The sequence below is a fragment of the Colobus angolensis genome, unplaced genomic scaffold, assembly GCF_000951035.1.
Source record: "Colobus angolensis palliatus isolate OR3802 unplaced genomic scaffold, Cang.pa_1.0 Scaffold12, whole genome shotgun sequence".
NCBI classification, from domain to species: Eukaryota; Metazoa; Chordata; class Mammalia; order Primates; family Cercopithecidae; genus Colobus; species Colobus angolensis.
The window spans coordinates 4,874,479-4,898,052 of NW_012113141.1; the positions used below are offsets into that span (position 1 = coordinate 4,874,479).

At 52.7% G+C, this 23,574-nt stretch overlaps 1 protein-coding gene across 1 annotated transcript in view; it reads left to right on the forward strand.

The window, feature by feature from the left end:
• CDH23 (cadherin-related 23) overlaps positions 1-23,574 on the forward strand; it is a 296,198-nt gene that overhangs the window by 184,693 nt on the left and 87,931 nt on the right. The window contains 1 exon segment of the mRNA XM_011927642.1: positions 2,694-2,699. Within this exon segment, the coding sequence (XP_011783032.1) occupies positions 2,694-2,699 (6 nt within the window).

The following is a 23,574-nucleotide window of genomic DNA, read 5'->3' on the forward strand; positions in this document are numbered from 1 at the left end:
TTCCTCGGTGTTCTGGAGAGCCACGGTGAATCGGCAACCCACTCACCCACCTGGAGTCTTAGATGTATATCCTTAAACCCCCTGTGCCGCCCTTGCCCCCAGCGTGTTCTTTGTATTTTCTCTAGTTGGGTCAACTTTTCCTCTCCTGGCCTTGCCTGCAGCCCTCCCCAGCCTCACCTCATTAACGTGCCTGGAAGCTGAGTCAGCCACTGGCAGTCCTGTTTTCCCTTCTGCACGGGGACAGTTTGTTGCGCGGGTTGGAATTTTCTGTTCAGCTGTTCTAAAAAACATTCCTCCACGTAGGCGCCAGTGGATTACCTCTGTGTGGTATCCCCCACCGCGAAGGGTCAGACTAGCAGAAGGGGGCAGGGGACGAGGCAGGGTGGCTCAGAGACCATCCACACCTCTGGTTGCCTTACAAATCCCAGCAAGGGGTACTGTTCTTAAACAGTTGTGTCATTATACACGACCCCTCCCTGCTGACCCAGATAGCTAAAAACTGACAGTTCTTCTCATCCACTGTCAGGAGAAATACCATTTGCCGACGTCCTGCCTTCCTTCTCCAGAGCCGGGAGCGTTTGATTCGCTTTCCTCTGCCTCACTCCTAACCTGCAGCTTCTCAGAACACATTTGCTGCTGTCCTTGAGAATATATTGTGCAGAGGAGAGGGACTGGGGTAGGGATTGGAACACCACTCTCTTCCCCACCCCAGAGAGGCCTCGGCTGCCAGATTCTGCCTGCTTCTGGGAATTGGAATATTTCAGAAAGGCCTTCGGGCCTCATTAATTTGCCAAACCCCTGACCTTCCTGAGGGACTATGCTGAAACTTATGCAGGTGGGGGGTTAGTTATTGATTCAAGCAACAAGTGTTATGTGCACCAACTATGTGCCTGCTACTGTGCTAGATCCTGGGGAGATCGAGCTGAAGACGTAGCCCCTGCCCTCCCAAAGCGTATATTTCTTTTCAGTGGGGAGATGGAATTGCAGTAGAAATGGATGTTCAGAACTCTATAAACAGGGTGAGTGAGTGATGGGATGGGGTAGGGCGATTTCTGACTCTGGTCCCAGAAGGCCTTCAGAAAGGTGCTGTTGGAGCTGAGGTTAAGTGGCATGGAGGGGGCAGCCATGCAGAGCTGTGGAGGCAGAACATTCTGGCAGCAGACGTTCCCCTACAAGGGCAGAGATCCCCAAAAGGTAAATGTCCTGGCATTTTCAAGGAGCAGGAAAGAGGCTCTTGTGGATGTCCAGGACAGAGCTCAAGAGGATGGGGGTGTCAGGAGGCCAGGCTGCAGCCTCATCAGGGTCAGGCAGGGCCTTGTCAGGCACAGGAAGGCATTTTTCTGTTACTGGGAGCCCCGGGAAGCCAGGGAGCTCATGTGGTCTGAGTCGCCTTCCTCAAGGAGCCCTCTGATGGCTGTGTTGAAATGTGCAGGGTGGAAGCAGTGAAATGGAGTGAAGTCTCCTACACGGGAGATGCTCCCCACTCCCGTGACCACGCATTCCAGTGTCTGACAGTTTAGCAGTTTAACCATTTTCCTCTTAAGGTGTTTGCAGAAAGCTGGAGAACCCCCAGTTCCCTGATCATAGAACCCTAAAGGTCCAATAGGCACGGCTCTTTGGAACTCTTCCCAGGATGCTGAGTTGGCCCCTTCAGCCTTTGTGATTGAGACTCTGTGATTTCAAATCGGCCCAGGATTCTGAACTCTGACCTCAGCCTTCCACTACCAGACCTACCCCGACTGCCGTGAGAAGGTGGCAGAGAGAGCGCCCAGGCCAGGTTCTCAGCGAGTTCTTATTCTGCACTCAGGTGCGATTCCAGGCAAGCCTCGTCCCCACACCGTGCCTCAGTGTCTGCCTCTGGAAAACCATGAGTTGGGCCAGTCAGTCTTTAAGTTTCTACAAATCCTAACGTTCTCTTCATTCAAGAGGACGTGGGTGGGAAGGGGAAGGTGCCGCCTGGGGCTTCCCCCTGCCCACCGACCCTGCCGCCGGCCCATCCTCCTCTCCCTGAGCCGGCTCCACGGACTTGGCTCCGGCAAACCCAGCTCCCACTTCAAGCAGAGGGACTTGGGCGCCTCTCTGGGTCTCCTCTCTGTCCCCAACCCCAGCCTGCCACGTATTTGTATATTTGATACCCCCTGCAGCATCCCTTTTCAGGGAAGGATGAGAGAGGCAGTTGGAGTGTTTAGAAATAAAATGAACCAGCCAGACAGCCTGGGTGCCACTCGGCTTTCCTACTTTTGATCTGTGTGACCTTAGGGGCTTATTTATCCTCTGATGCCATTTTCTTATCTGTGAAGTAGAGACAATAGCCTCTGTACCTCACAGAGTGGCTATCAGGATTAAATGGGTTCATATCTGTATTTAGAACAGTGCCTAACCCATAAAAAGTACTCTTGAAGTGGGGTATGGTGGCACACACCTGTAGTCCCAGCTACTTGGGAGGCTGAGGCAGGAGGATTGCTTCAGCCCAGGAGGTCGAGGCTGTAATGAGCTATGATTGCACCACTGCACTCCAGCCTGGGTGACAGAGAGAGAACCTGTCTCTAAAAGAAAAGGAAAAGCATACTTTAGACATTAGCTATAATAATAATAATTAGTATTATTATCCCCTGTCCTTTCCATAGAGGAAGAAGTCAAGGCTCAGAGGACTTAAGCGGCTTGCCCAAGGTCACACAGCTAACTGGTCTCAGAACTTGGTCTTGAACTCTCAGCCTTGCGCTTCTTGCATGTGCTGCAGGGCTCCCCATTTGCAAACATGGCTTCCTGTTCTCTCTCATCTCAGTTTTCAAAACTCTGATAATTTTTATTTCCCAGTGTCCACTGAGGAGATGAGCTTAAGCGATAGCATTAGACAAGAGTGGGCACATCCGACTACAGCTGTCCAATATGGGGAAAACGACTCTGAGTGGGGCCTTAAAGAAGTGAGAGCCCCCCATGAACGTGGGTAGAAAGCCAGCCACTGCTGGCATGAGACGCACTCCAGCTGGGGGTCGCTTGGGACCCGAGGGTTGAGAATTCAGTCACAGGGCTCAAATCCACTGGGCGACCTCCTGAAGGTTTGGTCCCACTGAGCAGAGGGGCCTGCACTGCAGAGTGAACGGGGACACATCTGGCAGGAACTGATTCCCGTTTCAGGCAGGAGATGACACGGTTCATTTGTTTGAGGGGCATAGAAAAAAAAAACAGAAAGAATTACCCACCTCCCCATGGAGAAAACATCACCAAATAAATTTAAAAACAAACAAACAAAAAATGACAAGGAGAAAAGGCCATATTCCTGAATGCTGGGGAGGGGGTGTGAGGGGGTGGGAGTGAGAAGGGGAGACTGTTCTGGTTCTCCTACTCATCTCAGTCTTTATTTTTATCCGTTGCCCTCATTTTCCATTCCACATGTGTTCCAGGCCTGTCAGGCAGCAGCAGCCCACAACCTTGTATTTATTTAAATTTATTTTCACATTTGGTCCTGTTAGGCAGTTTGTCTGGGCTGCAGTGCCTCCCGGCCCTCCCCACGCAGCTCTGCAAAGGTTGCATTCCTGGCTGCAGGCTTCTCCTGCGGGCCTCTTTGGCTTCCTTTCAGTCCAGGAGTTCTCAGCCCACCTGGGGAAGGGGGACCACAGACCACCCGAGGCATCCATGATCCTGGGTGGAGAAAAATCTGCATCTTTCTTTTCACCAGCTTCTAAGTGAATCGCAGCATTCCTTTAATTACAAATACAGAAAAAAACAAAGTGGTATTAGCTTTACCTGTGGCTTTGACCCCAAGAGACATCTCAGATATTTTTATATCACGTTACATGTGTCACAGACATCTCAAAATACCGTTTATGCTCATCACTGCTCTGAAATTACAGCATGTATGAGACTGGCTGCTAAGTCTCCTTGTTTAATGCATCTTGAAGCACATACAGGATTATAACAACCTTTTAAAATACTTTGATAACTGTATTTCAAAATAATTAGTTGACTTTGTGGTCCCTTGTATTTTAGTTTGTGGAAAATAAAAATTCTGAGAAGGGGTTGCCTGGGCTTCGCCAGACTCTCAGAAGGGTCAGGCACAAAAAGATGAACACCTCACCCTTAGTCCCTGTACCGCACTAACCCTAGCTCCCCACTCGGGCCTTTACTGCAGGGCTGACGTCTGCTGGTTCTTAGAGCTGGCATCCTTAGCTGCACACAATGTGGGGATGGGCAGTGCGGGAGCAGGGAGGAGATAAAACCCGTGGCTCCATGTCACGTGTTCAGCTGAGGGTCCCTTTTCCAGCTCTGGACCCTCCAGGCCACAGTTCAACTGAGCCCCAGAAATCTACACCCCAGCATCTGCTCGGTGGGAGAGACCCAGTCAATGCACATTCTTGCCACCCCAGAGAGTGGGTGCAGCTGCTCTAAACTCTCCCCACCTGCTGGTGTGACCCAGGGCATGGACCTCTGTTTCTCCATCTCCTAAGCAACTTGAAGTAGAAACCAAACTCTAGAAGCAGTGAAGAGAGGTGAGGGAAAGAAGGGGCAGGCTGCCAGCATCCCGTGGCGCAGATGCAGGGTTTGCACTCTCGGATGTACAATTGTCCTATTTTCCAGACCTTTCTTTCTCCTCCATGAAGGAGGTAACTGGGTTCTGGCTGGAAAAAGGAAGTGGATGGATTGCCTCCAACATTCTGTACTTTTCACCAGCTTGTGATTTCATCAATGAAGTAAAGCAGAGAGGGGTTAGAGGGCCCTTGTCCAGGGAGCAACCAAGGCAAGGCGTGCAGAGCAGTGGGGGTCTTCATTGCCTCGCCCCATGCTGGAAGCCAGGGAGCCTATCCTGGATGCTCTTATTTTGTAAAGGTTCTCTGGTGACTTTGACTTCGTAGCAAGGGTTGAGCATTCACGCAAAGCAATGTCCACACGACTGGTACCTGGGATTCCTGGGGCCCCGGTGAGCACCTCTCCACATCTCTGTTCTCCCATCCTCTGCCCTGGCAGCAGGCAAGGGGTCCGTTTGCAAGGCCTTGGTTGTCTTACAGCTTCAGCTCACATTTCTAGAGTTCCTCCCCCAAGATTTAGTCTCTCCAGGAAACTATCTGTTGACTTCAGAGCAAAGCCATTCTGGAAGAGAAGCTAGAGGAAGCGGACAGCCCAGATTGTGCCTTTTCCCATTAATTTCTCCCCAGTTGCCTTCACTGAGGCTCTTATTGTGATGGTGATGATTATTAAGATTTTTCTGTCCATGGCTGCATCCTATGGCGTGCTTCCTCCCAGTGGGCTAAGCTCCAGCCTCCCTGGGGACCAGAGGGTGTCCTCTGCCGTGATTCAGACAGCTCCTAATTTAGTCTCTTCGTAAATCTAATTAGCATGCTGTTTACACCAAGCCCCGTACCCCTGGCAGGGGGTGTGAAGCAGGACCTGTGTGGCAGCCGCGGTGCCAGTGCCCACCCCTCACCTCCTCCCCACGCCGGTTCCCGCAGCTCCCAGCCCGGAGTCCCCTCTAACAGCTGGAGTTCATCTTTCATGTTGGATTTGGGGAATTGGTCCCCTCTCACACGTCTCCCTGGCAGGCTCCTTCCCCACACCCACCACCACCCACACTCCTGAGCAGGGCTGGCACCACGGGAAGTAGTGAGAATCATTTTACCCATGGAGTCATGCTCCCTCAGAGCAGTTGCGGGGCTTCCTGAAGACCCCCATGGGAATCAGAAGCAGAACTGGCAAACTTTCTTCTCCGTGCCTCTTCCTCTCCCCAGCACCTCTTGGCTGGCTTGTGCCCTCTCTGGTGTCCCTTCGCTGTGGACGCCAGTGAGCCCAGTTTCACCCTGGAACCTCCCATGCTCCCTCTGCCTGCCCCATTGGCCACCCCACCTCATACCCCTAACAGTAACAGATGTGTCCTGTTTTCCCTCTGTCTTGAACAAGTCTGCGGTAAGCACAGCTCGGCTGGGAGTTGTGCCTGTGTGTCTCAACCCATCACCATCGTGGGCCGTGAAATGTCCTAATCAACAAGTAACAGGAACCGCAGATTCCTGCTGGGCAGCTGTGGCAAGAGTGGGCCACCAGGAGCGCGGGAGCCTCCTCCCCAGCCCACGCTGGGCTCTGCTTGCCTACTAACTCTGTCCCCTGAAAGGGAAGAATGGTGCAGGGATGGGGCTGGGCGCAGGACAGAGAGAGAGACAAAGCATTTCATGGCAAGGCAAGGTGTCACAGCTGTGCTCTCACTCTGTCCATGCAGGCTTAGGGAAGATCCTCCCTTCTTCCTCTCCAGGCCTCAGTTTCTCCATCTGTTAAAAAGGAATTCATTACAAAGGAATTGAGAGTGAGATTTTTTTTTTTTTTTTTTTGAGACAGAGTCTCCCTCTGTCACCCATGCTGAAGTGCAGTGGCACAATCTCGGCTCGCTGCAGTCTCCACCTCCTGGTTCAAGTGGCTTTCCTGCCTCAGCTTCCCGAGTAGTTGGGATTACAAGCACCCATCACCATGCCTGGCTGACTTTTGTATGTTTAGTAGAGATGGGGTTTCACCATGTCCGCCAGGCTGATCTTGAACTCCTGACCTCAAGTGATCCGCCTGCCTCGGCCTCCCAAAGTGCTGAGATTACAGACATGAGCCACCACACCCGGCCTGAGACAAAATTTTCAACATCGAAGTTGTCATAGGTTTACATCCCAGGTTGCAAGGTGCAGAACACGTTTTCCCCTCCCTGGTTCTGACTAGCGCTAGCATCAACACATGGATGATATATTTGCTCTTTTCACATGGGCAAAACGAGGCTCAGGGAGGAAATGTTTTAGGGAAGGTCACAGAGCATGGGAAGAGATGCCTGGTGGCTAGCGAAGCACGTAGATAGCAGGCGGCCACGGGCCTCAGGCAGGAACAAGGAAGAGATGCCCTGAGGGATGTGCACGTTGAGTGGGAGGCGGGATTGGCTCATTCCTTCATTCATTCAACAAATATTTGTTGAACACCTACTGGATGTCAGATGTGTTCTAGCATCGATTCTTCAGGAACACACAAAGTTCAGCCCTTGGGCAGCTAAGGTTCCAAGGATGGAAGACCAAAGAAACAAACAGATGCATATGATGTCAGGTGGTGACAAGAGCCATGGAGAAAAAGAAAGCCGGGTAAGGGGATTAAGGGAATCCTGGGAGGGGTAGAATGGTCAGAGGAGGCCTTAACAGGCCTGGATGAAGTGAGAGGGCACAGACTCTGTGGATATCTGGCAGAAGAGTGTTCAGGCAGAGGGAAGGGCAGGTGCAGTGGCTCTACAGCAGGAGGCCCAGGGGCTGAGAGACAAGGTCCGAGAGGCCCAGGGCTGCGGTCAGGGCTTTGCTCCCACAGGAATGAGATAGAAAGCCGCCTGAGGGGAGCAGGCAGGCAGTGATGTGACAGGAGTGAAGTTTCGGGAGGACGCGCGGTGGAAGACACCCAACTTCCGTCCATCCACTGCCAAATGGAGAAACTGAATGTGATGCCTCCATGCAGCGGCTGTTATTCAGCCATCGCAGGAGTGAATGAAGCACTGACTGGCTACAGCAGCCATGGCCCTGGGAAACACAAAAGGCCACTCGGTGGATGATTTCGTGTGCGGGAAATGTCCAGAAGAGGCAAATCCACAGAGACAGGAAGCAGATTAGTGGTTGCCAAGGGCGGGGGGAGAGAATGGGATGCTTCATGGGAACAAAGCTTCATTTGTGGGGGAGACGAAAATGTTTTGGAACTAGATAGAGGAAGTAGTGGTTGTACAACTTAGTGAATGTAGTAAAAATACTGAATTGTATACTATCAAATGGTTAAAATGGTGACTTTTATGTTATATGAATTTTATCTCCATTTTTTAAACATTTTTCTAAAATTTTATTTTGAGACAGCGTATCACTCTGTCACCCAGGCTTCAATGCAGTGGTGTAATTATAGCTCACTGCAGTCTTGACCTCCTGGGCTCAAGGGATCCTTCCACCTCAGCCTCCCCAGTAGCTGGGACTATGGCACATGCCACTGTGCCCAGCTAATTTTTAAACTTTTTGTGGAGATGGGACCTCACTACATTGCCTAAGCTGGTCTCGAACCCCTGGCCTCATGAGACCATCCTGCCTTGGCCGCCCAAAGTGCTGGGATTACTGGCATGAGCCGTTGCCTCAACCTAAAAAAATTTTTAAAAGGATGCTGTGTCTGCCAGGGGTGGGGGTAGATGAATAGACCCTCAGGGGCAGGGGTCTTTCCTAGGAGTGACTGCCATCGTTCAGACGGGGCCTGTGGAGGCTGAGGAGTGGTCAGCCGCTGGATCTGTTTTGAAGGGAGAGTCAGTGAGATTTGCCAATATGGGAAGGGGAGGGAGGGAGTTAAGAGTGACTGCACAAGGTATTTGGCCTGAGCAGTTAGAAAAGTGAAGTTCTTACTTCCTGATACGGGAAAGCAGTTGATTCAGTGAGGGGATGATAGAATCCATAGGTTAGCTTTCAGCGTGTTACATTTGACATGCTTGTTAGACATCCAGATGGAGATGCCAAGAAGGCGCATGGGCTGTGCTGGTAGATACCTAGCAAGCAGCTCTGGGGCCTGGGTGTCGGTGAGGGACTGCCTCATAGCATTTAGTAATCTCTGTGGTGTCAATGCTCCTCGATGGCCGATCTCAAGCTACTGGCGTGGTCTCTGTTGGCTCTCCCAGATTCTAGAAATCCAACCGTTGGCTCTCAGGAGCCTCTAGATCCCCAGCTACTACCATGTGGATCCAGGCTGGAGGTGGGAATGAAAGTGTTGCCAACACCCAGATTGTATTTAAAACCACCGGTGGCCAGCATAGTGGCCCACACCTGTAATCCCAGCACTTTGGGAGGCCAAGGCAGGAGGATCATGTGAGCCCAGGAGTTGGAGACCAGCCTGGGCAACATAGTGAGACCCCCATCTCTACAAAAACAAATAAAAATTAGCTAGGCATGGTGGCGCACACTTGTAGTCCTAGCTGCTGGGGAGCTGAGGCAGCAAGACTGCTTGAACCCAGGAGATTAAGGCTGCAGTGAACTGTGATCATACTACTGCACTCCAGCCTGGGCAACAGAGCAAGACCCCAACTCTACCTAAAACAAGTGAATGAATAAATAAATGCACCGATCTAGCTGGGTTCACTTGGGAAAGGGGTGTGGATAGAGCAGAGAGGAGGGTGGGGGCTGGGCAGCCCTAGGACAGCCTGATGCTTCACTTTAGGGGAGATGAGGATGACTGAGGAGCCACCCCCAAGGGAAGGGAAAGAGGAGCAAGAGGGAGCACTGAGGACAGGAGGAAGACGGAGGCGAAGGAGGGAGTGGAGTGTGCAGGAACAGAGGCAGGACTCAGAAGACTTGGAGGCAGCCCTAATGTCTTTCAGTAGTGGCAAATTAGCAAGCGTATCTTAGTCCTTTTCTGTTTTTGGCATAATGCCTTGTTGTGATAGCCCTCATTAGGGAATGTCCAAACCTACTCGCATTTACAGAGCAGGCCTACCAGGACTTTTCTTTTACTCTTAATCCACTTAGTCTCCTTCTCCCTCCTGCCTCCAAAGCCCTCCTCTTGCACACCAGGTGGCCAGCCTTCTTAGAGGGATGCCAGAGGTCCCCTCCCTAGCTCTGCGGGTCGCTCAGATATGCTAAATAGTCCTACAGGGACAGACTGTGCTTAAATAAATAGATCACTAAAGGGAATTGAGAATCAGAGGAATCTCAAAGGCATTGTGCTAAAAGAAGCCACTCGCTAATGCCCTGTGCTGCATAATTCCATAACATTCTCAAAAAGACAAACGTACAGGAACAGAGAACAGGTCAGAGGTGGCTAGGGGTGGGAGGGGGGTCCTGTAAACAGATGGGACAAGGAAGTGTTGGGGGCGGTGGGACTGTTCTGTGTCCTGGTGGGAGGGGATAGGTAACAAGAATCTATGCATGTATTAAAATTCATAGAACTATATACCAAAAAAGTCAACTTTACAACATGTTAATTAAGAAAAACTATAAATTATGGAATACCCTCCCACACCTATCCCCCAAAAAGGATGAAGTGAGAGGCAGTAGCATGAGCAGCAGCACTGGTGGGCTTCTAGACTACGATAGCCCCATCCTTCTCTCCACTGTCATTAAATCAGCAAGTGCGTAATTCGCACCCTCCTATACAGCTAGAAAGGCCAGTTAGAGGGCCTTGAATGCTGCTGTGAGATTCAATCTCATTCAGCAGGCAATTGGGAGCCATAGATAGTCCTTGAGCATAAGTGATATACTCAGAGCTGTGCTTTAGGTTGATTAATCTGGACACGTGGAGAGTGGGGGTGGTACCAGTGGGCAATGACAGAGAGCACCGGTGGGGGTGGAGACCTGGTGAGGGGTCAGGCCTGCTTAGATGTGGAGTCTGTAGGAAAGGCAGGGGTTGAGATGAGGCTGCAGTTTAGAGTTCTAGCAATGGGAGTGACAGAAGCTCAAAAGAGCAGGCTGAGGGAGGGCCTAGATGGATAAAAAGATGGGAGCTGCCACCATCTGCCATCACCCTGCTGTGCAGCGGCCAGGCCATCCTGGTTCCATCTTTACCTCAGTATAGCTCCTCACCTGAACACCCTCCACCACCTTTGCATGCCCTCTCTTTCTCTCTGTTAGTCTGTCTTTGAATCTGATCCTCTCTCCCTGTCTCTCTGTCTCTCACCCACCTTCCCACATGTCTTAGTCCATTTTGTGTTGCTTATAACAGAATAGCTGAAACGGAGTAACTTAAGAAACAAAATTTATTTCTTGCAGCTATGGAGGCTGAAAAGTCCAAAGTCAGGGGGCTGCATCTGGTGAGGGCCCTCTTGCTGGTGCGGACTCTGCAGAGTCGTGGGGTGGTGCAGGGCATCTCGCACGGTGAGATTGCTGAGCACGCTCTGCATAGCTCAGGTCTCTCTTCCTCTTATAAAGCCACGAGCCCCCCTCCCGGGATAACCCGTTCATCCATTAACTCATTAATCCACTAATCCATGAACGGATTAGTCCATTCATGGGTGCAGAGCCCTCATGATCCAATCACCTCTTAAAGGCCCTACCTCTCAATACTGCCACATTGAGGATTAAGTTTCAACGTGAATTTTGGGGGGGGACATTCAAACCCTAGCACCATCCTTCCTTCTCTGTGTCTGTCTCTATCTTCTGATTTTTTTTCTCACACTTACACATCCACAGCAGATAAACAAACACACGCAACTCATTCATTCATGCCTTTATCCCTTCGTCCATTCACCTGTAGCGACAATGCGGCCAATACACATACATGCCCCACGCCCCAAATATAGGGAATGTGTCAAGTAGGAGGGGCCCTTTGCAGGCCTGAGCAGCCCTGCCTGAGGGCAGCTGAGTGACACGCAGGACTGTCAACAGGGATGGTCACCCCTCTACCCGGAGCCCAGCACCCTGTCCCAGCCCAGGACTTATTCCTGAAGACATTTGTGATGTCTTTGTTCACTGGGAAGAGGACCCAAGGCTGGGCAGCTCCCTTGGAAGAGGACTAGAAAGGAGAAGGAGATGAAATTACCTGCTCCTTATTGGCTCCCAGGGTTCCAGGACACCAAGTTCATGGCCTCCTATGACGATGGGACCCCGATGTACAAAGGCAGCCCAGAGAGGGCAAACAGTTTGCACGAGGTCACAAAGCAGGCCAGTGCCAGGCCTCTCTCCTCCTCTCCTGTCCCCTCCACTCTTCTCAGCTCCCTCTCTGCCACCCAGACATGCAGGAAAGGTGGACTCACTGTTGGAGGAGAGGCGGTGGAATACAAAGCGGTGTGATTAGCAGCTGTGGCAGTGTCCGCTCCTGATTTCCATAAGGCATTTAGATTTCTTGCCCGGCCACACATTTCTCTCTCTGTGGGAAGAGGGAAATCATTTTAGCATGGGAAATAGACAGAGCCAGGCAGCTGCTGAGTGGGAGAGCCAGTTCCCAGCTCTGCACCCTGGCCCTCCCTGCTCCCTGCCTGGAGGGCTCTAGAGGGCCTGGCCAGAAAGCAGAGGGCTGGAGACCCAGAAGGCTGGTGAGGCCAGCGAGTACTGCTTCTCTGCAGCCCTGCCCCTCAGGCCCTGTGATTCTTCCCAGAAGGGGCCCCAGAAGGAGAGGCAGGACAGTCCTGGGCTTGGGATAGACCTGGGTGCACACGTCCCTTTCCCCTGCATTTTGGACTCTTCTTCATGCATCTCTGAGAACACTTACACCCCGCTTTAGCCTCCTGCCCCAACCCCAGCCAAAACTCGGGTGCAGAGTTTGCCAGTGGAGTGTGGAAAGGGGTTGAGGCCAGGTAGAGCAGTGAGGTTCAAATTGGCAGATTCTGATCAGAATGGCAGACCTTGAAGTTGGAAACATGGCCACCGGGGCTGGGAGGCTTGCCCAGGGTTGCAAGACAGGGCCACAAGGAAGGGATTGCTGAGTTTTCCAAGTGGGGCAGGTGCCTTCCAAACAGAGCGCATGCTGGAGGGAGGGAGAAGAGGACATGGCCTGGCTCCCCTGGGATCGTGGGAGGCTGTGGGGTAGAGCATGGTGTCCTTGAGTTAAGAACTCAGGCCACATAAATCTTCTATGGTTCCCTCTGTCCTTTGCACATGAATTACCAGTCCAGGTGGCTGTAGCAGCAGCAGCTGCTCCATCTGCAGAACTGGAAAGGACCGTGTGTCCCCCGATCTCCACATAAAGCTTGCCCTTTGGCCATACCCATGGGCACTATTGAGGGGAGCCTCGCCCGCCTGCCTAGCCCCTCTAATGCCACTTTATTTCAGGGAGTACCCTCTGGGCTGACTGCTCTAGTCCCTAGAGGCCCAGGGCCTGGAATGCAGAAGAGAAAGAGACAGCAAGGCTGAGCTATGAACCATGTGACATGAGCTTGGCTGGGTCCTGGGAGTTGAAAGTCTGTGCCCAGGAACAGGAGTGGGTACAGACAGGTGGTAAAGTGTAGCTAGGCTTTGGAAGTATAAGATTCCCATAGTGCACTGGGTCAGTGGGCTGCAAATTAGGAAAATATAATTCAAAAGCACCTGCCCCTCATTTGCCTTAATGCAGGTACCCAACGCACATTATAATTCTTTTCCCAGGAGAATGGAGGCTGGCTTCAGGGCCAGAGGGAGTGGGGGGAAGTCTGCATGCGCAGGTGAGGAGGACCTGCCCACCTCGTGCCTTCGTCTATAGACAGATAATACACACATCCACGGTGAAAATGATGGCGCTGTGGTATTCTTCCCCCAAAGTGCCAGCTGCCAATCGGATTGAATTAGATTTCACAAGGGTTTTTGCAATACATGGAATTCACCAGCAAATTACCCTTAAAGAGGGAAAATCAATCATTTGGAGCAGAGATAAGCTGAAGGCAAGGCAGCCTCGGATTGATCCCGTCTGTGCAGGCATGTGTGGAATTCAGCAGATAACCTGCAGAGAGGAGGGAGGGGAGGCTGTCTGAGAGGGATGGGAAAGGGAGAGAGGCACGGCAAGACCAAGACGGGGAAGGAGGCAGTTGGAGAGGGAGAGATTGGAAAGAGGAAGGTGAGGGGCAAGAAGGGGAGGAAAGAGAAAGGAGAAGAGGGATAAAAGAAGGAAAGGAAGAGGAGAGAGAGAAGAGAGGCTGTCTTAGTATGCACAGGCTGCTGTAACAAACCGCCGTTGACAGGTGGCTTGTAAACAACAAACTTATTTGTCTCGGTTCTGGAGGCTGAGAAGTGCAAGATCAAGGGCCCAGTAGATGTGGTGTCTGGTGAGGACCTGCTTCCTAGTTCACAGATGGCCATCTTCCCACTGTGTCCCCACATGGCTGGAGGGGCAAGGGTTGCTCTGGGGTCCCTTTTATAAGGGCACTAATCCCTTTCATGAGGACTCTGCCCTCATGACCTAATCACCTCTCAAAGGCCCTGCCCTCCTTGGGGGTTAGTATTTCAACATGAATTTTCGGGAGGGGGACACAAGCATTCCATCTCCAGCAGATGAGAAGAAATGAGGGTGAGATAAAGAGAGAAACAAGCAAAGCAGTCACAAGAGAAGGCAAGGAGAGAGGGGAGGAGAGAGAATCAGGGGAGCGGGAGAGACAGCTTGGGCTGGAGGCATGGAAAGCAGTGGGAAGAGCACAGTGGGCCGGGTGCAGTAGCTCACACCTGTAATCCCAGCACTTTGAGAAACTGAGGCTAGAGGATGGCTTGAGCCCAGGAGTTCAAGACCATCCTGGGCAACTTAGGGAGACCCCGTCTCTACAAAAAATAAAAAACATCCACTGGGCATAGTGGTGCACACATGTGGTCCCAGCTACTTGGGACGGTTGCTTGAGCCCAGGAGGTTGAGGCTGCACTGAGCAGTGTTTGTATCACCTGCACTCCAGCCTGGGTGATGGATTGAGACTCTATCTCAAAGAAAAAAAAATCACCACATTAATGGGCATTAATGGGCCTTAGAGAATCACCCCATCCAAGCTTCCCATGTGGGAGATTGGAGGCCCATGGTGCTCAAGGGCCAAGCCGCAGAGGAGCTTGGGGAGGGGACATAGGCGGGAGGATGAAAGCCTGAAATGAGGGTGACATCCTTCACCTTGATGCAGGCCCAAGAGGTGCTCCACTCCCACAATGGAGAAACGGAGGCCTAGAGCCATGGGTGGCGAGGCAGGCCTGGAGGGCAGAGAGGAAAGAGGCAGCAGGGCAGAGCCGGTGGAGCCACCCACCATGTGACATGGGCTTGTTGGGTGCAGGGGGTTGAGGTGGAATCAGAAATGGAAACAGTGTCCTCTGCCAGGCTCCCTCCACTGCCCTCTGTGTCCTGGCATCTCAGTGGGCAGAGACTTGGCATCCCCCTTAGTGTAGGGGTTGGAGGGAGAAGCAGCTGGCTTTGAGTTGAAGGCAGAAGGAGAGGCCTGCCTCCTGCTGAGGTCCCCTTTGCCATATCTGATTGGGGTGAATTAAGTGAAAGGATGGACAAAGAAGGATAAAGAATACATATTCTATGGACTTTTATTTTCTGCTGCTCAGTGGTATGGATCAGACCAACAGAAGGTACAGCTGAGGAAGGAGGGAGACCTGCAGCCCCACGCCCAGGGTGGGACTGGTGGGTCCTGTCACCCCTGCACACATCCAAGCCTTTGCCCTTCTCTGCCTCCTCCTCTCATTTCTGGCCATGGTCTAGAAATCAGCTCCTTCCTGGGGATGCCTCCTCTCCTACCCTCACTACTCCTAGAACAATAATAGTTCTCCTCTATTGAACACTTATTCCATCTCAGATGCTTAACCAAGATTTGGCAGCTCACCCACAGTAACCCTATCAAGTAGGCTGCATTCTTCCCATTTTACAGATGAGGAAATAGAGGCTCAAGGGTATAAAATCGTGTATGCAAAAATCACACAGCTGTAAAAGGCAGTGCCTGAGCCTAGGCTCAACTCCAGACGTTGTGGCTTCCAAGGTTCTACACCCTGGAAGCTCAGGTCATGGGGCTCTTCCCTGGCAGACCTGAGTTCGGGACAGGGTTGGTTTCGGTGAGGGCAGCACTGACTCTGGGGGCCCCACTCCGCACTCCAGATTCCCAACCCCAATCCAGCTTAGGCTGAGGGTGTCACACCAGCCCACCACCCAGAACTCCCTGGGTGCCTCTTGAGAGCCCTGGCCCTTTATCTTGCCCCAGCATCCCCCTAACCCCCAATCCCAAACATAAAGGTGGCCTTGGTCCTTGCTGTGGCTCCTGAGTCCACCCTGCCTTCACATGACCCTGGTCCTTCCTCTTCCGTGAAAAGGAAGTAAGGTCTCCTCCAAGGGCACATTGTAGTTTACGGGGTTGGGTGACGGTCCCCTAGCATTTGAGGTACAAAGTAAAGAATATACAAGGTCCCTGCCATAGGGAATTTCCTGATTTAGGCAGGAAAACACAATTCACATGCTTATAAAACATGGGGGAGCAGAGAAACGATACTGTTTTCATCAATTCTGCGAGGTGTGCTTACCCTCCCCACTTCACAGATGAGGACATTGAGGCTTCAGGAGAGGAAGTGAGTTGTCTAAAGTCACACAGCTAGGAAGTGACCCAGCCTGTTCCTCAACATTGAACTGTGCTCTCTTAACACTGCATCGTGCCACTGGGTCACTAACCCAGGGCCACCCTGACTCATGGCAGAGAGAGACAAACATCCTGGAGAGGCAAGCTGGTGTGAGCAATGGCAGGGCAGTGCCTCAGGATGGGGAGGGCCAGGCAAGAGCCAGAGAGACAAAGGAGGCATCTGCAGGCCTCATGTGCAGGAGGGAGCCTGGAGGCCAGCTCAGGCCTTCCTCTCTTTGGGGGCCCAGGCCAACTGCAGAGGGATGTGCCAGTGCTGCGAGCCCTCAGGTGATGGCCAAGGGAAGCCATGCTCAGAAGTCAGGCCACTCAGCCCGACGGCAGGAGCCAGCCTGAAATCCACCCCTCCGTGCCAGGGAAAGGCCTGCGTGCAGGTGGTTAAGTAGCGGAAATATCATCCCTGACCCTCCCTCCCAGGGGAGTATTTAACGAGCTGATGTCTGTTGAGGGCACAACATGTAAACTCAACAAACAGCTGGACAACCATGCTGGCTCAGCACACGGAGCCGGGTCCCCTGGGACAGACTCAGGTCAGCCGGCTCTGGGAGCCGTAGAAAGACCAGGAGGGAGCAGTGGCTCCTCTGACCCTTCTCGAAGCTATTCCCCACCTCCAAGAGTGGGAGGCAGGGAGGGCAAGGTCTAGGGAAGTGGTGGGGCAGCACTCCTGGCAGCCGCTGATAAGGTGCTGCCCTCGTGGGGGTAGGAAGGCTGCAGCCCCAGGAGCAAAGTGCAGGAGCCACATGGAGAGGAACCGGCAGGGAGCCAGGAGAGATTTCATGTGTCCTTCCCCTCCCAAGAAATAAATAAAGCTAAGCTGTCGCCTCGGCCTCCCTGTGGGCAGCTGCCAGCTCCCCAGCCTGTGGTGGCTCGGCTCCCGGACCCGCGGTGGGCGCTATCAGCCTTCTCATCACCTCTCTCAGCTGGAGGATAATTTAATCCACGGGCTCCTCTCCACACACACTAGGGCTCCTTTTGATGTTTCTCTTTATCTCCCTTCCAACAAAATTGCCCCTTTGCAGCTCCAAGAGCCCCTCCAGCCTCCTCCACACCTCCACCCCATGAAGGTAATACCCTAGCCCCTGTGGGACAAGGGCATGGAGAAGGCCTAGCAGGAGCAGGGAGGTGGGTATGCCCTCCACTAGTCTGGGCTTCGTGCCCTGACCTGAGCTGAGGTGCTTGTGGGCCTCCTTCTGCCACGTGTGGCATAGGGAGGGGTTCACTATGCCAGCTCCTGGCATCGCACTTGGAGCAGTGTTCTGTAGTGGGAGGGTCAGGAGAGCTGGGTGGTTAAGAGCTCTGACTGCGAGGGGGGTGGGGGCAAACTTGAGTTCCAAGCCTTCCTTGGCTGCTGTGTGGCTTGAACACTTACCTTCTCTGGCCCCAGTTTCTTTCTCCAAGAAAAGGAGTGGACTGACGCTGTCTATGAGCCATTGTGTGCATTCTGGTTAAGATGTGTGACGCCTATATGGTAGCTGGGCTTTGCAAATGGAAGCTGTTATCATAAATGGCTCAGAAGCACAGGACTGCAATCAGTAGGGGTTTTGCATCAACTTAGCAAACTGGAATCTCTCTCTCACACACACACCCATCCTGAGGGCTGACAGTCACAAATCCAGACCAGGCAGGAATTGGCCAGCTGGTAAAGTTCTGGAAGGAACAGGCTGAGCATTTTAGAGGACTTGGTCAGTAGGTGATCCTGAGGGTCTCAGGACATGTGTCCTGACCACTGCAGTGTCTGGCCTGAGTGAGATTTTCCAGTCCCTGGCAGCAGATCAAGGAGAAGGGAGCAAGTCTCATTCATTGAGACCCCAAGAATTCTCCTAAAGGGGTCAGGAAGCTGTCCCGAGGGCTTGTCCCCTCTGGGTGCTCCTGCCTCACCAGGTAGTTAACCAGAAGCTACACTGAGCTCACACCATCTTCCAGGCATCTTTAAGCTCAGACATCACTGAGCTCACACCATCTTTTCAGTCCCTCACTGTTGACCTCAGCCTGCACACGATTGGTGCCGCCTCAGCCGACACATGGTTCTTCCTAAGCCTTCTCTGCTCATCCACCGTACCTTACAGGCCAGTTCTCTTCAGTTCGGTCTTGCTTCTTCCCAGCATCACTCTATCACAATGGTTCTCAGACATTAGTGAGCATCAGAATGCCTGAGGGGCTTGTTAAAACAGTGCTGGGCCTGGTCTGGGTGCGGTGGCTCCTGCCTGTAATCCCAGCACTTTGGGAGGCTGAGGCGGGCGGATCACGAGGTCAGGAATTCAACACCAGCCTGACCAACATGGTGAAACCCTGTCTGTACTAAAGATACAAAAATCACCCAGGCGTGGTGGCACACGCCTGTAATCCCAGCTACTCAGGAGACTGAGGCAGGAGAACTGCTTGACTGGGACCCAGGAGACGGAGGTTGCAGTGAACCAAGATCACGCCACTGCACTGCAGCCTGGGCGACCAAGCAAGACTCTGTCTGAAAAAAAAAAAAAAGAAAGAGAGAGAGGGAAGGAAGGAAGGAAGGAAGGAAGGAAGGAAGGAAGGAAGGAAGGAAGGAAGGAAGGAGAAAAGAAACAAAAGAAAAGAAAAGAAAACGGTGCTGGGCCCGATCCCCAAAGTTTCTGACTTAGAAGATCTGGCCATGGCCCCCAATTTTGCATTTCTAGCAAGCTCCAGGTGATGCTGATGCTGTGGTCCCAGGACCACACTTGGAGAACCACTGTTTTACCCTTGTAGTTCTCATCCTTGGATACACTTTGGAATGAATAATTGGAGAGCTTTACAGAATGCAGAGGCCTGTGCTTCCGCCCCTCCCCCAATCTGGTCTCCATGGTCTAGGGTGCAGCATAGGCAGGGGGTATTTTAAAGCTCCCCAGGTAATTTTGATATGTGGCTGGTGGAGAACTACCCCTCTATGCCTCTCCAACTGCTCACCTCTTTCTCAACTCCTGTGGGTGCCTCAGAGCTACTCTCCCTGCCCAGTGATGTCTTCCCAACCCTGGCTGTGCAGTGTAGTTCCCTGGGGAGCGTCGGAAAAATGTAGCTTTTCCCAGCCCCCAGAGATGATGACACTCTGGCTCTGGGCATCTGCATTTCTTTTTAGAACTCCACTGGTGATTCTGATGTGCATCTAGTGTGAGGAGGGCAGCACCAGTATGACCTGCACGTGGCTGCAAGGTCACCAACCTCTCACCTGCTGCAGAGCTTAGAGTGGCTCCTTCTTGCTCATGGAAATCATGCCATCCTCAGATGGGCATCTGCCTGGGACTCCAAGCTTCTTGACATAGACTCTCTACAAATAATAAGTCACTGATGATTCTTCTCCACACTCCGTGCCTTTACTTAGGACAGTGCTCCTCAAAGGGTGGCTTCAGATCAGCATCAGCATCGCCTGGAACCTGGTTAGAAATGCAAAGTCACAGGCCCCAACCCAGGCCTACAGAATCAGGAATTCCTGGGGGAGGGAGGAGAATGGGGGAGCAATCTGCAGGTGATGCTGAGACTTGTAAAGATCAAGAACTCTGTGTTTAAAGCTACTTCCTCCACCCGGAATCCCTTTTCTGCCAGTCCAAAAGAGTCCAAAAATACCTTCCCACCAGACACAGTGCCTTGTGCCTGTAATCCCAGCACTTTGGGAGGCCAAGGTGGGCGGATCATTTGAGGTGAGGAGTTTGAGACCAGCCTGGCCAACAGGTGAAACCCCGCCTCTACCAAAAAAACAAAATAGACATATATATATACACACACACACACACACACACACACACACACAAAATTAGCCGGGCATTGTGGCATGCACCTGTAGTCTCAGCTACTCAGGAGGTTGAGGTGTGAGAATCACTTGAACCTAGGAAGTGGAGGTTGCAGTGGATTGAGATCGCACCACTGCACTCCGGCCTGGGCAACAGAGCAAGATTCCATCTAAATAATAATAGTAATAATAATACCTTCCTTCGTTCCTAACAACAGCTCAGAGCTCCCCTTCTTGGGGCAACCTCCCCTGCTTGTCCTCCCCTTAGACTGGGCCCTGGAGTGCTCAGATGGTACATCTCAGTTTGCTCTGGTAACTAACATTGCTGACTGCATGGCCAGTACATTTCACACTGTAGACTCAGCTGCCATTGGGGAATGCCCGCATCAGACCTGAGCTCTACTTCCTTGGCTGGGGCAGCAGCGTGGGGTTGTGGGAAGGTCCACTGGCCCGGGAGCTGGCCCGACCTCTTTTTCTCTTTTTCTTTTTTCTTTTTTTTTCTTTTTTTTTTTTTTTTTTTTTGAGATGAAGTCTCGCTCTGTCACCCAGGCGGGAGCACAGTGGCATGATCTCAGCTCACTCCAACCTCTGCCTCCTGGGTTCAAGCAATTCTCCTGTCTCAGCCTCCCCAGTAACTGGGATTACAGGCGTGTGCCACCATGCCCGGCTAATTTTTTGTATTTTTGTAGAGATGGGGTTTCACCATGTTGGCCAGGCTGGTCTTGAACTCCTGACCTCAAGTCATCCACCCACCTCCGCTTCCCGACATTCTGGGATTACAGGCGTGGGCCACCGCGCCCGGCCTGGGCCCAGCTTCTTATCCCACACTCTGCCACCAGCTCCCTGTGCAACTGTGGGCTGCTCAGTCAACCTCTCTGAACTCAATTCCACTGGAGGGGCCCATGGGAGGAGCAGCAGTAACACACAAGGAAGAGCTGCTGGAGCCCAGTCACTTCCTGAGCACCCACTGTGTGTCGTGGTCTGCTGGGGAATCTTCATCACCTGAGGCATGGTCTACAGCCTCAGGGGGCTGCTGACATTCCAGAATAATCACGGAGGGAACTGTAACCCAGTGACGCAAGTGCTCTGCAGCCATTAAGGGAAACGAAGCAAATACTTGGTACTTACGAAGTGTTTAGAATAGTACCTGACCAAGAGTAGGTGCTACGTTATTAGCATCCTCATTTGCATCATCATCTGTATGCACAGTTATGGACCAATCACCAAGATGTAGTTCTAAGTGAAAATATTGAACACAGAGCAATGTGCATAGCATGCTGTTAGTGTCACAGCAGGGTGGCGTGTACCCATAATGCTCATATAGGCATGGATTTCCTGGGGAAAGAGACCCAGGAATGGGGTGTGGTGGCTGCCCTGGGAAGTTCATCGGTACCTGGGCTCAGGGGGAGTGGGAGAGGCGTGTGTGCCCCTCACACTTTTAACATCTGGAAAATTTGCCATGTCTCTGCTCATCATGTTCTGACATTTTTTATGTTAGGAAAATAAAAAATGGCAGCGTTTGGGGCTGTTTCCTGCAGGGATTTTATCCAGGCTCTGGGGATGTAGGATATAGGGGTGGCCCCTCCCATCCCAGACTACACTGAGGTCTTCTGGATGAGAGTGGGCAGAGATCAGGGAGACAGGAGCCCTTGCCCCCTCCTCTCACCTCATCACCCTTCATGCCCTTGAGCCTCTTCCTTCTGGGTCCCACGCTTGTCCCTCTTCTCTACTCCCCAGCACACGCGTGTGCACACTCACACAATACGCCTCCTCCAGACCCCAGAAGCTATAGCCCATCAGAGGCCGGGGACAGTTGCTTCTCTAGGGTGTGGTCCTGGGGTCTCTCCCCTCCCATGACCCAGGGTCTCACCGCTTTTTCTCTCTGGTTTCTTCCTCCTCTCCATACCTCTCCGGCTCCCTCTGTCTGTCTCCATATCCTTTGACTGACCGACTCCCACTGACAGAATTTGGTAAGTGAGCCTCGGAAGGGCAGGGGTTGGGCTTGGGGAGGGCTCATGGTGGGCACAGTGGGGAGGGGGCTTTGAAAAGGGCACAGCTCCTCCCTCCCCCACCCTCTCAGGCCCCCAGCTCTTGTGGTTGAGGGATCGAAGTTTCAGGGGAAGGAGAGAAGTTGGTGTCACCTGTTCAAAGCTGTCACACCCTGCTGGCTTCGGCTATTAGTGCCCCTTCGGGCATTTAATTGGTCCCTTCCATCTGACGGGACGCATTCCACAACAGGGAGCGCTGCAACCTCCACAGCTCGACAGGCCCAGAGGAGGCTTGCCCCCACATCCCCTGGGGAGCTGCTTTGGGCTGAGGCCCTGGAGCCCTGCGGCTTGCCTGGACCCCAGAATTGGCAAGAGAGGGTTCAGGGAGCTCAGCTTCCGCCTCTCCATCCAAACCTCTGTGCCAGGAACAGGGCACAGGCCTGTCTCCAGCCTCTGAGAAAAGTCTAAATGCAGCAAGGACATTTGCCAGTTTGCTAAAATGGGAAAAAACCCAAGAGACTGATGGGTAAACGTTAGCATGCATTCACTCCACAAGTGCATTTGAGCATCTCGGGGGCAGCCCCGGGGCCCCATGAATCTCGCGAACTCTCAGGCTTCACTGGGGGTATCATTTCCTGATCATTCCCCCTCTGCCCTGAGCAGGATGGGAACCAGCCTTTCAGGGAATATCCCCTTGGACCATGGAGAGTCTTTGGGGCCAGGGTGACCTGGCAGCCCCCTCTCACCAGGAACAGGTTTCTGAGAGGAGTCCTACAACATCCCCTAAGCAACCAAGAAGTGAGGGTAGGCTTCCCTTGCCAGCTACTGGTTCAAGAGAAAAGGGCCCATGTGCAGAGGTGCTGAGTTGGCCACTGGGCTAGGGGTGGGCTTTGCACCATAAGCCAGAGCTTCTGCCTCTGGACTGACAGCCAAGGTCAGTGACCTACTAGGCACCTACAAGAGGGGTCAGGAGGAGGCTCTTACACATCACAGGCTACCTGCCCAGTTGGAGGGGAGTTTGGGGGTGCAGGTGATCCCCTTGCCCCAGTGCAGGCAGGAAGAGGAAGTAGAATCACTTTCTGAGCAGGCCAGACCTCAGGGGAGTCAGTAAGCTGAATCTCCCACCTTCAGGCTTGTGGCCTCCTGCTGACCTGGAGACTTCAGTCACGTCACATGCTTTAAGTGAGGAGAGTCAGGTGGCATCTGAGGGGTTCTGTGAGCCACAGCCCTGGTTAGAATAATCAGAAACACCTGAACTTGAGTGAGGCACCCACCTCCCTGAAACGATGGGCTTGGACCTCCAGGACACAGGAGAACATGTGATAGGGTAGCCACCCTGTGCTCAGCCTGGGATCCAGGGCCCCGCTGCAACTGGCCACAGTGTGGGGTCCCTGGCAGTTCACATTGCCACTCAGTCTCTGGGTTATTCCCATTTCACATGTCAGCAAACCAGTGTTCTCCCTGATGGACACGTTCCAGAGGAGGAGGGGAAGAACAGCATCTGCGTCCCTTGTGTCCTCTCCTGCCCTAGTCTGTTGTGGCCACTTAACCGCTTCTCTTCCCTCCACTCCCCTCGGATCCTCTCTCCTCCTCCTTCTTCTTTCTCGCTGCTGGGTCTTGCAGCTGGCCGTTCCCTCCGCAGCTGGGGTCACTGGGGCAGAGAAAGGGAGCAGGAGATGGAAAGTGAACCAAACCACCTGGAGGGGACACTGTGGGCATCCGACAGCACAAGGAAGGCAAAGAGAACCAGAGGAGGCTTCCAGAGGGCCTAGACATGGGCAGGTCATGGAGTCTCGGAGCTGCACTGGGAAAGCCCTGCTCTGTCCCAGCACCTC